The following is a 15,211-nucleotide window of genomic DNA, read 5'->3' as shown; positions in this document are numbered from 1 at the left end:
CATGGAGTGACAGCCAGCTGACAGTCGCCATCGTTGTCAGCATTTTGGTTCGCGCTTTATAAGAACAATCTTCATGTCTGTGGGCTAATTGTGGCCTTTGTACTATTACACTAAACCATCATCGGCCGCTAACGTCCAATTACGGCCGATAATCGTCTGCTATAATCGGACTCTTACTCTCTGCCCTTCGGCCCTCTGTGAGCCTCCCCTTGCAGTAGTTTTGGTGCAGTGTGTCAGTATTTGCAGCCTACATTATACATATCCTCCTGATTCTCCCCTCAGCTCCTGGATGAATTGGCCACCTTCGTCTTCTTCGTATTAACCGGTTACAAGTTCCGTCCAGCATCGGACAACCCGTACCTGCAGCTTCCCCAGGACGAGGACATGGATGATCTGGAAATGGAGGCAGTGTGAGTAGAATAGATGTGTGACCGCTGACATCGGGGCCCGGAGGAGGGGGGGGGGGGGTAACGGAGCCCCACTCATCCCATCAGACGATGCCTGGTCACACCTAGCGCAGCATCACTGATTCGTGCCGCCATGTAGTGCACCAAAGGCTGGGATACTGGTTTACTGCCAGAACACAAGCCTGTGCTATTTAGCTCCAGAGACCTCGCAGCCGCCTGGGAAAAGAGAAGCACAGTCCTCAATGCAGAGTATTTCAGGAGAGGACACAGCTGCTGCTACTGGGGGAACAGTGTCATGACTTGAAGAACAAGATCAAAGGCAGGAACCCCCAGCAGCACCGAGTATTTCAGGATATGAGTGTTCAGTAGGTGAGGACAGGGCTGTATGTATAAGGGACATGTGGGAGGAGAGAACACGAGGCAGATATTTGCAGCAGCACAGAGTATTTCAGGAAGGACTTCCATGGTCACAGACAGGTTCCCCAGCAGCTCAGCTCATGTCTATGGAAGGAGAAGTGGTTTTTCGCCCCCTCCCCCCTCCAGGTAGTGTCGGCCCCGGTATGGGGGCCTGTTTAGTGTCGGAGCGGTCAGATGTCCTAGTTTAGGCAGCTCGGTCCTGTTTCTTCTAACATCAAAGCGTCATACGTGCCTGGTTTTCTGCAGCCGCTCTATATACACACACAATGGCTGACGCCCAACTCTCTTGTTAGACGTAAGTGACATTTTGTATAGTTCCCCCATGTGCTGGGGTCCGGCTCCATTAATCACAATCTCTGCTTGCTGTCAGTGAATAGGAGCCTTATAGTCTACATCCAGAGGCTGACCTACAGCTGTATCGTGTAGACCAATGGTCGCCGGATCACAGCTCCCACTTTGTCTGGACAGCTTGCAGGCTCTTGTGTCTTGCTGGGAGTTGTAGTCCTGTAACAGCGGGAGAGCCACAGGTTGGAGACCACTGTGTGACGGACCCCTTTAGACTGGTCCACTTTTACTTACATTAATAGGCTTTGTTCACACATTGTAAGAGAACGGTCGTTCTTTGACCCAGCCAGATCACGCAACGGCCGGTCTCAGAAAAGATCATCCGTACGCGCCCTCATCCGAATTCCCCGCTGTTCACAATGAAGCGGGCTGCCGGAGCCGCAGGCTCCATTGTGTGCACTGACAGGGGTTTCTGCGGCCCCTGTGACATGTCAGTTTCTTGTGGCGCCGCCAGGGATCCCAGCCAGAGTGATTTGTGCGGAGGGATTCCCTCAGCACAACGTAAGTTCTGTACTAATCACGGCCGCTGCAACAACAGCCGTCATTAGTACGGAACTTAAGTTGTGTGAACATAGCCATAGACTGGAAAGAGGATTGTCTGCACTGGATACAATTGTAGCAAACCCTCAGCTGTGATAAGGATTAGGCTACAGCCTCTAGATATAAACAAGGATATTTCTAATCTGGATAGGACACTATTCACTGACAGCTATTACCCTTCCAGGCCTCAATGTAGTGTAGTGCTGAGATGGTTAAGTATATGAGAAAGCTGACAACCTTTCCAGTATACAAAATGTGAAATGGAGAGAAGAGCTGCTGCACCTCACACCTATGGCTGATACTAAAGCCACTAAGCTACATTAAAAACAAACACCAGGAATTTGGTATACAATTTGATCAAACCCATATGCCCCGTGTACCCCGTGCAGGTATCCTGGTTCACACGGGTCCCTACGCTAACTCTGTACCGTGTCAGTCAGCGACTGCCTCCCCCGCATGTGCCTCCATGGCCTCCCTTCCCTGCATGTGCACGCTTTGCACGACCTGCACGTTGGTACACGGGCCGATATGGCTTGATCTATTCATATTCCAACATCCTGAAATTGGTTTTTTAAAATAGGCTTAGCAGCATTAGTATCAGCCATAGGTGTGATGTGCAGCCGCTCCTCTATATCCATGTCGGACTTTCCAGTATACAGTAACGCTGTATATATATTAGACTGGGAACAATAGCCCCCCAGTATATTGGGTGAGGTGGGGGGGGGGGCCTCACATAACATATTAGCAGATGGGATCTGGAGCACAGAGCGCCCCCACAACCCTTTTATTAGATCAGTGCTCTTCCACCTGTGGCTATCCAACTGCTGCACAATCGCAATTCCCTTCATGTCCTGATAGCTGGACAGCCGCAGCTCGGAGAACACTGCTCTGATGTGTATGGAGGTCTGTCAGGGCATGCTGGGAGTTGTAGTTTTGCGACAGCTGGAGAGCTGCGGGTTGGAGAACACTGCCTTAGGTTACCTAGCATCAGTCGCTGAGAAGAACCCATCTATAGAAGCGGTGGTATGGTGTATGTGCGGAGTGACGTGAGCTCAGGCTGGGGGGGGGGGCACGGCTAGTTATAACAGGTGTCTGTGCTCCAGCTGGGCCTAGACCGTAAAAATGGCATCAAACTTCATAGAACTATTTACATTAAGTGTTTTTGTTCTAAAATCCAGGCCGGACCTCCCGACCCCTTAACTCATTCAGACCCCTGATCAGCCCAGGCAAAACCTTAAGGGGGCACTCCAGCGATTTCTTCTTTTTTTCTTTTTCTTTCAAATCAACTGGTGTCAGAAAGTTATACAGATTTGTAATTTATTTCTTTAAAAAAAAAAAATCTCCAGTCTTTCAGTACTTATCAGCTGCTGTATGTGCTGCAGGAAGTGGTGTATTCTCTCCAGTCTGACACAGTGCTCTCTGCTGCCACCTCTGTCCATGTCAGGAACTGTCCAGAGCAGGAGAGGTTTTCTATGGGAATTTGCTGCTGCTCTGGACAGTTCCTGACATGGACAGAGGTGGCAGCAGAGAGCACTGTGTCAGACTGGAGAGAATACACCACTTCCTGCGGGACATACAGCAGCTGATAAGTACTGAAAGACTGGAGATTTTCTTTTTAAAAGAAGTAAATTACAAATCTGTATAACTCTTACTGACACCAGTTTTGAAAGAAGAAACATTTTCACCAGGGTTCCCCTCTAAATTAATCAGCCACAGGTCAGTGGCTCCTAAGCTCATTCAGACCCCGGATCCGCCTTCTCTTATCTTGCGGATAGCTCATCAGTACATATTGCCTGGACTACCCCTTTAATTAACCTGCAAAGCATCATGGTAAGTGACAGGACTTGATCCTCATTGGGGCTGCTGAACACTTGTGTTGTCTCCTTCTTACAGAGTGACGACCACAGGAAGCACAGAGGGCATCAAGAAAGTGAAAAAAGTCCAGAACGGCTCTTCAGAGCCTCGCTCAGAGTGGGAGAACTCTGCCTGAACGCACAGACTGACACCTGGATTTTAATTTATTATTCACTCCTATTATACATGCAGAGAAGCGGCTCACTGAGAATCCCTGCACCTCCATCCCTCCTGCCGCACCTGGTACCCCCGCCATACAGACAGCAGCTAGCCCCCACTGCTGGACACAGCCCCCTATAGAGCACCACTCTGCCTACCAAGGACTTCAAGCTCAATTCCAGGAAGTTTAGGAACCAATAAATCTGATCAGTTTTGTACCTCATTGTCCAGGAAGCCGTGGGCCGGCAAGATGCACAGACGGGTGTGGCCCGCGGTGGCTGCTCGGTTCCAGGATGCTGTTCGTGAACTCCTGAGGAGACTTTGTAGGTCATCCGTGCAGCCCCCCTCCCCCCCCCTCCCCCTGTGAACAGAATCACCTGTATATACGGTTATATTAATTTTGTAGCAGATCTATACCGTTTCTAGAATGTCCTCGGGGAATCCTAATCTATATATCGAGATGGAATGCAGAGCTGTGTGTGTTGTGCTCCCAGGACCCTGCTTACTCTTTCAGTACTGTCTACGGGAACACCTGCTATCCCAGTCAGTCACAACAGGGATGTTAAAGGGGTTGTCCGGAATTTGAAAAACGTGATTTGTTTTCCACAAACAGCGCCACCCCTATCCACGGGTTGTGTGTGGTATTGCAGCTTCATTCACTCACAGCTGTGTTTGCTTGGGGATGTCCATGTTTTTCACTATATAGCACCTTGCTTGGTTCTGTCTGGGTGATATAGCTGCCATTACAGCTCCACCAGCTGGTAGCACCCAGCTTTGCCAGAATCCTGAAGCTGGTGATTTACTGTATGACAACCCCTGCAGTGGTGGCTGTCGGTTCTCGCTCGCCTTTGCTGGTCATGTTGGCAGTCACCCAGCTTTCCCAGATGCAGATAGAAGTAAGAAATGGCTGAAGTGAATATTTGGAGTGAATGGGGTGTATATTGGGGGACGCCTTCAGTATTACTGAGGTCTTATAGCAGGATACGGGCACCCCAGCTTCTCGCCAGCACTCCGACTCCCTGTAGAGCATGTTCTATGGCGTCGCCTTGTTCTTTTCTCTGTGATATTTAGGGAATATAAAGATTTCCATTTTCTGTCTGTACCGGGGCCGCTTGGTGCTGGAGATGGTACATTAATACTCATGACCGAGTTCTGTTTGGTGGGGGCGCAGGTCCAGTGAATACTACGGACGGTGTCTGAGGACGTCACTTATCACGGCCATGTGTATAGGAAGGGTCAGGTGTCTGCTCCATCCCTCCTAGAGGAGGTGTGATGTCACTAACTTTCTGTTCTTTGAGTGAAGTCCTCAGGATTTCCGCTTGCTGTCAGGGAATGAGAACGCTGTAGATAAAGCCCATGGTGTGCAGCCTGTCTGTGTCCGCTTCCATTCACTGACAGCAAGCAGGGATATTGGGAACTTCCTGTCATGCAATGACTGAGCTTTATTCACACACACCCCCTGTTATAAAGACACGTTCCTGTTCTGCGTCGGTGGACCAAAGGTTTCGGTGTGTTCTGGGCCAGTGGGGTGTTTGCTATGATGGTGTACATTTTGGGGTTTTGGTTGTGGTGTTTTTCTCCCACTAACCTTTCTTTACTGGTCATTGCCTCTCTTCCCAGTGCTGAAAGGGTTAACGCATCAGGTCTGAGGACGCGATATAAGTGCGAGTGTTTTAATGATACATTTATTTCTTTTGTGAATAAAAAAAAAAAAAGAAAAGACTAATTCTGGCTCAATGAAGCAGCGCCCCCTGTTGTACATGTGGCGGTGGACCCGGCGGGCGGCGTCTCTGGGGACGAGGGTCTGTGTGTGTTACCTTCTATGCAAGTGAAATAAAAGGGAGCGACAGAAATCCGGCTGCTTCTATTCTTGCTGCGTTCTATCATCTTATACATTATAAGTGTCCTGACAGCGGGGGCCAGCCTCCCGGTCATATCACCAGAGGTCACCTGATCTGTGAGGTCACTGGGAGCCGCACCCCACACTTCTCTGTCTGCTCTATGCCCATCCCCCAGACTCCTTTGCCACCCCCCTCCCCCTACCTCCAGACCCCTCTTCCTACTCTGTGCCTTCCCCCCAGACTCCTTTGCCCCCTACCTTCAGGCTTCTCTGCCTACTCTTTGCCCTCCCCCCAGACTCATTTGCCCCCCTCTGCCTACTCTGTGCCGTCCCCCCAGACTCCTTTGCCCCCACCACCTCCAGACCCCGCTGCCTACTCCATGTCCTCCCTCCAGACTCCTTTGCCCCCACCACCTCCAGACCCCTCTTCCTACTCCATGCCTTCCCCCAGACTCCTTTGCCCCCACCACCTCCAGACCCTGCTGCCTACTCCATGCCCTCCCCCCAGACTCCTTTGCCCTCCCCCCAGACTCCTTTGTCACCTACCTCCAGACCCCGTTGCCTACTCTATGCCCATCCCCCAGACTCCTTGGCCCCCCACCTCCAGACCCCTCTTCCTACTCTGTGCCCTCCCCCCAGACTCCTTTGCCCCCCTACCTCCTGACTTCTCTATTTTCCTTCTGATATCTCCCTGATCCCCATTTCCTCAGACTATGGTTTCTGTCTCTACCTTCTCCAGACTCCTCTGGCAGTGGCTTATTACCCCAAGAACATTGGGAGTGGACAGTTATAATGCATAGCTGATCCTTCTCTCCCCTGACATCATCTCTTGGGAGGCCACCATATCCATTAAATGGCCAATCTGCCTGAAATATTCAGGTTTGGCTGACACATATGTAGGGGTCCATTTACACAGAGAGTGTCTGACAGATTACCTGCCAAAGACTTAAAGCCAAAGCCAGAAATGGATTTGAAAAGGAGAAATCTCAGGCTTTCCTTTATGACTTGATCTCTGTTTGTAGGCTGTTTCTGGCTTTGGCTTCAAATCTTTGGCAGATAATCTGTCAGATAATCTTTCTGTGTAAATAGACCCTAATGTGTATAACCAACATTAGAGAGAGAGGTTAACTACTGGAGACCAAGGACCCCTGTACTGTGTGTGGCCCCCGCTCTGACTGGCGTGACTGGTGCGTTCTTTGTTCCATTATTATAACCTCTGTAGGCTTGTGCTATCCATAGAGTATGTCGGTGTATCACATCACCTTCACCATAGACGCTATATGTGGCCTTACATAAACAAGGGTACCTTAATGTGTCTTAAAGGGGTTCTCCATTTTTCCTTCTAGAGCACATAGGGGATTCCTTCCCTGCTGCAGGTAGGGTCACTGTCCGCCCAGTTTCATAGCACTAGCAGGGATCTGTTGGGGTGAGTGACAGGACACTACTTGGGGTCACAGACGTCCATTGGTAATGACCATAGTATATCGCCCTTATAATAGGCCTGTCCCTGGGTGATTGGCACAGCAGGAAGGAAGCACATTTTCCTCTGTACATGTTTTTCAGGGATTGCAGCTCTTAGTGTCTTGCTGAGCAGCGTTTCCATAGTTTCTTATCGCTCATCTCCGGCATGTGAAGCGTTAACACATCTCTTCAGAACCCTGACTAATATATGGTGCACGGTGACGGGGAAGACGCTCGGGTGCATTGTGTGTCACGGCTCAACGTGGAGCCAGGAGGGTGCTGCATTGCAGTAGTAGTGTGTCAGGGAGCAGGGATATCAATCCCTTGTAGAAGAGACCCAGAGAAGATCATTGTCCTCAGTACTGTGCAGCCTCTCCCAGATAGAGCCCATCCATCATCCACTATGCCACCACAGCATACTGCACCCCGACAGCAACAAGTGCCCCCATCTGATCACAAGGAAGAGAGAGGAGCCACTGTGTACATACATTACTGATCCTGAGTTACATCCTGTATTATACTGCAGAGCTGCACTCACTATTCTGCTGGTGGGGTCACTGTGTACATACATTACTGATCCTGAGTTACATCCTGTATTATACTCCAGAGCTGCACTCAGTATTCTGCTGGTGGGGTCACTGTGTACATACATTACATTACTGATCCTGAGTTACATCCTGTATTTCTTTTATTAAAATTTTAAACATAACAATAAATAAATACAGAAATAACACCCCATATACCATATCTGACCAGAACAAGACAATAAATAGAAAAATGAAACCATAACATAAAGCACCGGTCCATCCCCGCACTCATTCCTCCACACAGACAACCCATATACAATATATACACCCATATACCTATATACAATATATACACAATATAAACTATTTAGCTAAACATATTAATAAACTATATACACTACTATATACAAACCTATATATACACTACTATATACTATACACCTATAAACACACCTATATACACCACTATATATACACCTATATAACTAACTAATTGTGAACCCCCTGGCCCAGTTGCATTGTGCACAACCTAATACCACAGACACAATTCTACTCAACCCAACACCAACTAAACAAGACATCACTACACAAATAAACTAAAACTAAACAAGACACAATGCAAAATAATAACCTACAACTAAACAATACATATGATATTTTTAAATATTTTTTAATTTTTTTTTTTTTTTTTTTTTTTTTGGCCCTGAGCTGGTCCCGCATCCCACGCCCCCAGTACATGATCACGGACGTCCATGAACCAGCCAGGATTTTATATATATATATATAAAAGTCCCAACAAAGTCCCACAGAAGCCCCCTCCCCCCTTTTACCCACCACCCAACCTATCACTAAACCCGAACCTCAGGTGCAAACAAAACATATATAATATATACAGTATATACAATTTATACAAACATACAAAGATAATCACAAAGACAATCACAATACACAAACTTTTGAAAAAATATATAACATACTAAACCCAACAATAATGAGACTTCTCAGCCCCACACACAGCCCGAAAGCCCAAGTTCAGCGCCTGCAAGCCCCATACTCCAGTATCTCTACAGCACAAAGACTAAGGTGCCAGCATCAGCCGCCACCAGGAGAGGAGACGCAGGCTAAGGAACCTTATAGGCAGAGCCCCTCCAAAGACAAGAGGCCCTACCAGCCCCCAGCCTCTCGTACTCCAGAGAGCGCACCTTCACCAGGTCACCGAGTGTGCCCCTAACCACCTCATCCACAGGGAGGATTTTACGCTGCGTCGACACTAAACACCGTGCACTCCACGTGTGGTACCTGACCACTATGCTGACTAGGAATAAAGTGCTCCGGTCCCAGCCACCAAGGTTTCTGAATGCTCCATAGGCCCATTCCGCATAGGAGAGACGGGCCAACCTGGGCCACCCGATGGAAGCGCCCACCCTGTTGTAAACCTCTGTATTAAAGGGACAATGAAGCAGAAAATGCTCCATGCTTTCCAGCATGCCTCCACACTCCTCCCGGGGACATCCCCGATCCTCAGAGCTCCTGCTTTTCAGATTGTCCCTCACATACAGTTTCCCATGGAAGCAGCGCCAAGCCAAGTCCCAAAACTTCAAGGGGATCCTGATGGAATTCAATAGGCCCAAACCAACCTCCAGATCCCGACTTGGGCAATCCTTGAGCGCCAGCGGTTTTTGGAAATGGGACGACAGGACCCTATTGTCAAGGAATTTCCTCGACAGAGTCCTAATCTCCCACATCCCCAAACCCCACCGACGAATGACCTTCAGAACCAGGGTAGCATAAGCCGGAAGATGCCCGTGTGGTGTGCGGAGATCCTTCACTTGCCCTCCTGTCTCCCATTCCTGGAAGAAAGGCCGAAACCATCCCCTACAGGAGAATACCCACGGAGGAGCCCTCTCTTTCCAGAGGTTTGCAATGTTGGTCTTAAGAAAGGTATTCACCAGGAACACCACGGGGTTGACCATACACAACCCCCCTTGTCTCCTCGTACGGTAAGTAACCTCCCTCTTGACTAGGTTCAGTCTATTCCCCCATAACAGTTGGAAGAACACACTGTAGACCCGAGTCCAGAGAGGCTCTGGCAAAATGCAAACACTGCCCAGATATATCAGCAAAGGGAGCAGGAAAGTTTTGATCAGGTTAACCCTTTCCCTGAGGGTCAAAGACCAACCCTTCCACTGATCCACCCTCTGAGCGGCGATCTTAAGCCTGCTGTCCCAGTTTTGTTTGGGGTAATCCCCTTGGCCGAATTCGATGCCGAGAACTTTTGCAAACTCCTGGGGCTTTGGAAGGGTGTCCGGGAGATCAAATCCAGGATCTCCACCTCCCAGCCAGAGACTCTCACACTTATCCTGGTTGATCTTGGACCCAGATGCCTCTGAGTAGCGCTCCACCTCTGACATCACACACCGCACCTCCTCTTGCGAGGAGACGAATATGGTGACATCATCGGCGTACGCTACCACCCTCAGAGTGGAATCCGGCACCGCAGGGTCCATTCTCACCCCTGCCAACGGTCCACAATCAATCCTCCTAAGGAAAGGATCAATTGCAAACACGTACAACAGTGGGCTCAAAGGGCAACCCTGACGGACACCAGACCCAACCTCAAAAGAGCGGCCAATCCAACCATTCACAAGCGGGAAACTCTCTGCCCCTGTATACAAGGTCTTAAGCCAATCAACAAAAACCCCCGGCAGGCCATATCTCAGAAGAACAGACCAGAGGTACTCATGGTTAACCCGATCAAACGCTTTTGCCTGATCCAAGGACAGCAAGTACCCCTTCCAATGACCCGCCCTACCCTGCTCCACAGCCTCCCGGACACCGAGCACAGCACTAAAGGTACTGCGGCCTGGAACAGAGCAATGCTGGGCCCCCGAAAGGAGCTGGGGTGCAAACTTCACCAGCCGATTAAACAGCACTTTTGCCAGAATCTTTCTGTCCACATTGAGAAGCGCTATGGGACGCCAATTCTCAATGCGGGACGGGTCTTTACCCTTTGACAAGATGATCAAGGCTGACCTCCTCATTGACCTCGGCAGAGTGCCCGAGGAGAGACACTCATTAAAAACCTCAGTCAAGAGGGGAACCAAAGTGTCCTTAAAGGTCTTATAGAACTCAGATGTTAAGCCATCTGGACCGGGTGACTTCTTGAGGGCAAGACCATCAATAGCCACCCTGACTTCCTCTTCTTGGATCATCTCTGTCAAAACGTCAAGAGACGTGTCTACCCCTGGTTCAGGGACGGTTTCGGTCAAGAAAGCTGAGGCCTTATCCCGATCTAGATCTTTCCTTCCCAAGAGGTGCGAGTAAAAGGATCTGACGACCTCCAGGATCCCTGATCTGGACCTTTTCAGGGATCCTGTACTATCAATCAGTCCTGAGACTATTTTACTATTCACTGACATCTTGCAGTTTCTGTAAGGGTCGGGCGAGCGGTACTTCCCATAGTTCCTCTCAAAAACCAAAGATGCGTGCCTATCATACTGGCACTTCATTAGCAAGGTTTTCACTCTGGAGATATCATCACGACTACCTCCAGTCGAGACAAGACGTTCAAGTTTCTTCCTCAGGCCCTGGTACAGGCGATACCTGTCCAGACTCCTGAGGCTCGAGAGCTGGCGGAAGAATCTCGCAACCCTTTTTTTGAACATCTCCCACCACTCTGACTTACTGCTACAAAGGCCCAGCAATGGTACCTGGCTCTGAAGAAAATCCTCAAAGGACTGTCTTATTTCCGCTTCTTCCAAGAGAGACGAATTGAGCTTCCAGTAGCCTCTACCCATCCGGGGGGTCTCTGTAACATTCAGAGAAAACAAAATTAAACAGTGGTCGGAGAAATCCACCTCAACAACGGAAACCGCTGAAGAGACAGCTTCCTCCTTTAAATAAAACCTGTCTATCCTGGACCTACAACTACCCCTATGATAGGTGAATCCCGCGTGGCCTGGTGTATGCCGGATGTGAACCTCCACCAGGCGAGCCTCACTAGCTATACTATTCAGAGCGACGCCATCATAAGTCAGCTTGTCTCTGGAACCTCCCCTATCCTGGGGCCTCGTGACAGCATTGAAGTCCCCTCCAAAGACCACCTGCCGACTTGTAAAAAGATAGGGCTTGATCCTCATAAAGAGACACTTCCCATCCCACTTGGACTGTGGACCATAGATGTTAATAAGGCGAAGTTCTTGTCCCTTCATGAGGACATCTAGAATCAGGCACCTCCCCATTTCTAACTCAATAACCCGTCGGCATTCTACCGGTGCTGCAAAATGTACCGCCACCCCGCTATACGGCTTGGCCGCAAGAGACCAGTAGGAGGGCCCATTCCTCCATTCCCTTCTGGCTTTAAATATAGATGACATGTCTGTTAGCCTGGTCTCCTGCAAAAAGAAAATATCAGCATTAATGTGGGCAAAATAATCATAGGCCGCAAATCTAGCCGTATCTGACTTAATGCTGGCTACATTAATGGAAGCCAGCGTCAACGGAGAGGGTGCCGCCATCATGGGTGATTGAGTTTGATGGCTTTCTTTTTCCCACTATCCTTTCCATCCTGCCCGCCACCTTCCTCATCTGACGATGGTTTACCTCTCTTTAGTGAAATGGATGTATCCATGTCACCTTTATTTACATTTTCCTCGTCCTCTGACTCTGGGCAGATCCTCCCCCCAAAGGAAATACGTTCCCCAGGGAGAGAGGATTCGACGTCCCCTGCAGGCCCCCCTCCCCCCCCCCCCCCCCCCCCCCCCCCCCCCGTCATTGCACCAACCGTAACCTCACCCTGTGCCTCCTGCACCTCTGAGGAGGAAACATCTTGGAGGGTTTGGAACCGGTTTGAGAGACCAATCAGAGGGAGGATGGTTGTACCTTCCTTTGGCATCTGGGGGGTGGGAGAAGATCTTACATCCCCCTTTTCTTATTCTTTTTAGTACCCCGCTTGTGCTCCACCCATCTCCCACTATCCTCATCCGCGCTCTCACCATGGGAGGACAGTGAAGAGATGGCCCCTTCTTCTTTCCAAATCCTCCAGATCTCCTCATCCAGATCACTGTCCCTCAGAGCCTCAGCAGTAAGATTGGCCTCAGGGATGAGATCAGAGGTCACCACAGTTGCCCGAGGCTCCTGAGACTCCCCCATCTCCCTCTGCCTTTGGCGCTTATCCCGACGCCTCAGTTGGGCTGGCATCTTTTGCTTACTTTTCTTCCTTGGCTCTTTTACTACTTCACCTCCGTCAGCTGCCCCCCCAGTAGATTCCTCCTCACGACCTTTCTCCACCGGGGTAACAACTGCGTTGGCAAAGGAACTAGGGCAGCGACTGAATGGGTGACCTAAGTCACCACACAGGTGACACCTAATCTCCGCACAGGATGCAGCGAGATGGCCTATTTCCCCACACAATGAGCACTTCATCACTGTGCACCTAGCACTGAAATGTGTGGGGTCACCGCACCTGTGACAGAGCTTAGGCTGACCCTGGTAGAAGACCTGGATTCGATCCCTTCCTAGGAAGGTGGAAGATGGTATATGGGTAACGGTGTTTCCTGAATACCTAAGTTTGACCATAAAGGTCCAAGCCCCTGACCAGATGCCATATTCGTCCCTGTTCTTTTTTGGGACTTCCACCACCTCTCCATACCGGCCAAGCCACGTCATGATGTCAATACAAGAAAGTGATTAGTTACGGGTTAAAACGGTCACTCTCTTGACGTTGTCTTGGCGAGACACCGCCTGAATGGCAAAGTCTCGCCAGCCGGGCTCATCCTTTACCAGCTCATAGTTCGACCAAAAAAGCTCAAGCCCCTCCAGTCGAACAAAGCGGATATCAAATTCAAGGGTACCAAAGGGATGTATCAAGGCAAAGATGTCGGCTGCCTTGAAGCTCATCCTCAGCAGGAGCTCAACAACTTTAGATCTTGGGGGACACGTATCACTGCCTCTCCACCTCAGACGGACCACATTCCTTCAGACACTGCCCGGCCCGGCTGTTGGGAGAGACCACACAGTTTCCTTACCCCTTTCCTCTCGGAAGGCTGCAAGGCCATGCCTTTCTATCAAGAAAGACAGATCAACCTCCCTACCCTCTACATTGATTGTTCTCTCCCCTCTCTTTAAGGCCTGCAGGACACGTCGATGCATTACATTACTGAACCTGAGTTACATCCTGTATTATACTCCAGAGCTACACTCACTATTCTGCTGGTGGGGTCACTGTGTACATACATTACTGATCCTGAGTTACATCCTGTATTATACCCCAGAGCTACACTCACTATTCTGCTGGTGGGGTCACTGTGTACATACATTACTGATCCTGAGTTACATCCTGTATTATACTCCAGAGCTGCACTCACTATTCTGCTGGTGGGGTCACTGTGTACATACATTACTGATCCTGAGTTACATCCTGTATTATACTCCAGAGCTGCACTCACTATTCTGCTGGTGGGGTCACAGTGTACATACATTACTGATCCTGAGTTACATCCTGTATTATACCCCAGAGCTGCACTCACTATTCTGCTGGTGGGGTCACTGTGTACATATATTACATTACTGATCCTGTATTATACTCTGGAGCTGTACTCGCATATTGAACCAGCAGGGGATGCTGGGAGATTTCAGCTCTGAAGCCTGACCAGTGAATGTATGAGGGCTCAGTAAAGGGGCCCTGTAGTGAATATGCATGTACTGACCGCTCTGGAGGGACTAGAAATACCAGCATGCCTCCATCTGTGTGTGCCCTGTCTTGCACAGTGCTGCCCCCCGCTGGGTGCTGGTGATTGATATTGCAGTTAATTAGAATGTATATTTCCTGCACTCTGCAGCCAGGCCTCCCCGGCTCGGGAGAGCCGTGATTGCCAGGCAACGGCTTGCTATGATGCACGATAACTGCTGCAGACAAGTGTGATGGGATCCCTCCCGCCCTGAGTGTGCACACACACCGCTGCATATGGTCTTATAGTAAGGGTCTCTCTGTTGCCCATAGCAACCTACCACAGCCCAGCTTTCACTTCTTACATTGCTGAGCAGTCTATATTCCTGAGCAGTCTGTCTGTGCTCCTGAGCAGTCTATATTCCTGAGCAGTCTGTCTGTGCTCCTGAGCAGTCTATATTCCAGAGCTCTCTGCACTATAGTCTTGAGGAAAGGACAGAAATCTCATGGTTTACACTTTTTACTGTCTCTCTTTTTTTTTCCCTCCCTCACTTTCCTTCTCTATATCGGTCTCTTTTTCTCAGTCTCATTCTTATCTGTCTCTGCATTGTCCAGCCACGTACTAGAGCTGTCCCTTTATGTATCGGAGCTGTCCCTCTGTCTCTTTCCTCCTTCTTTCTTTTTTTTCTGTGTGTCTCTCTCTTTTCCCCCATGTATCTGAGCTGTCTCTCTGTCTCTTACCTCTGGGTTCCCTCATACTCTCTCTCTTTTCTCCTATGTGTCTCTCCATTGTCACCCCATGTATTGTAGCTGTCCCTTTGTCTCTTTTCTCCTATGTGTCTCTCTATTATCACCCCATGTAATGTAGCTGTCCCTCTGTCTCTTTTCTCCTATGTCTCTCTATTATCACCCCATGTATTGTAGCTGTCCCTCTGTCTCTTTTCTCCTATGTGTCTCTCCATTGTCACCCCATGTAATGTAGCTGTCCCTCTGT

The 15,211-nt window shown here is 49.4% G+C and overlaps 1 protein-coding gene across 1 annotated transcript in view; it reads left to right on the top strand.

The window, feature by feature from the left end:
* Positions 1 to 5,575, top strand: part of GPR107 (G protein-coupled receptor 107) — a 39,615-nt gene extending 34,040 nt beyond the window's left edge. Inside the window, exons 17-18 of the mRNA XM_069943653.1 lie at positions 283 to 410; positions 3,603 to 5,575. Coding sequence (XP_069799754.1) covers positions 283 to 410; positions 3,603 to 3,699 — 225 coding nt within the window. The 3' untranslated portion in view covers positions 3,700 to 5,575. The remainder of the gene's footprint in view (positions 1 to 282; positions 411 to 3,602) is intronic.
* Positions 5,576 to 15,211: the final 9,636 nt, after the last annotated feature.

This window comes from Dendropsophus ebraccatus, chromosome 10, assembly GCF_027789765.1.
Source record: "Dendropsophus ebraccatus isolate aDenEbr1 chromosome 10, aDenEbr1.pat, whole genome shotgun sequence".
NCBI classification, from domain to species: Eukaryota; Metazoa; Chordata; class Amphibia; order Anura; family Hylidae; genus Dendropsophus; species Dendropsophus ebraccatus.
This window is presented reverse-complemented; position numbering and strand designations above follow the sequence as displayed.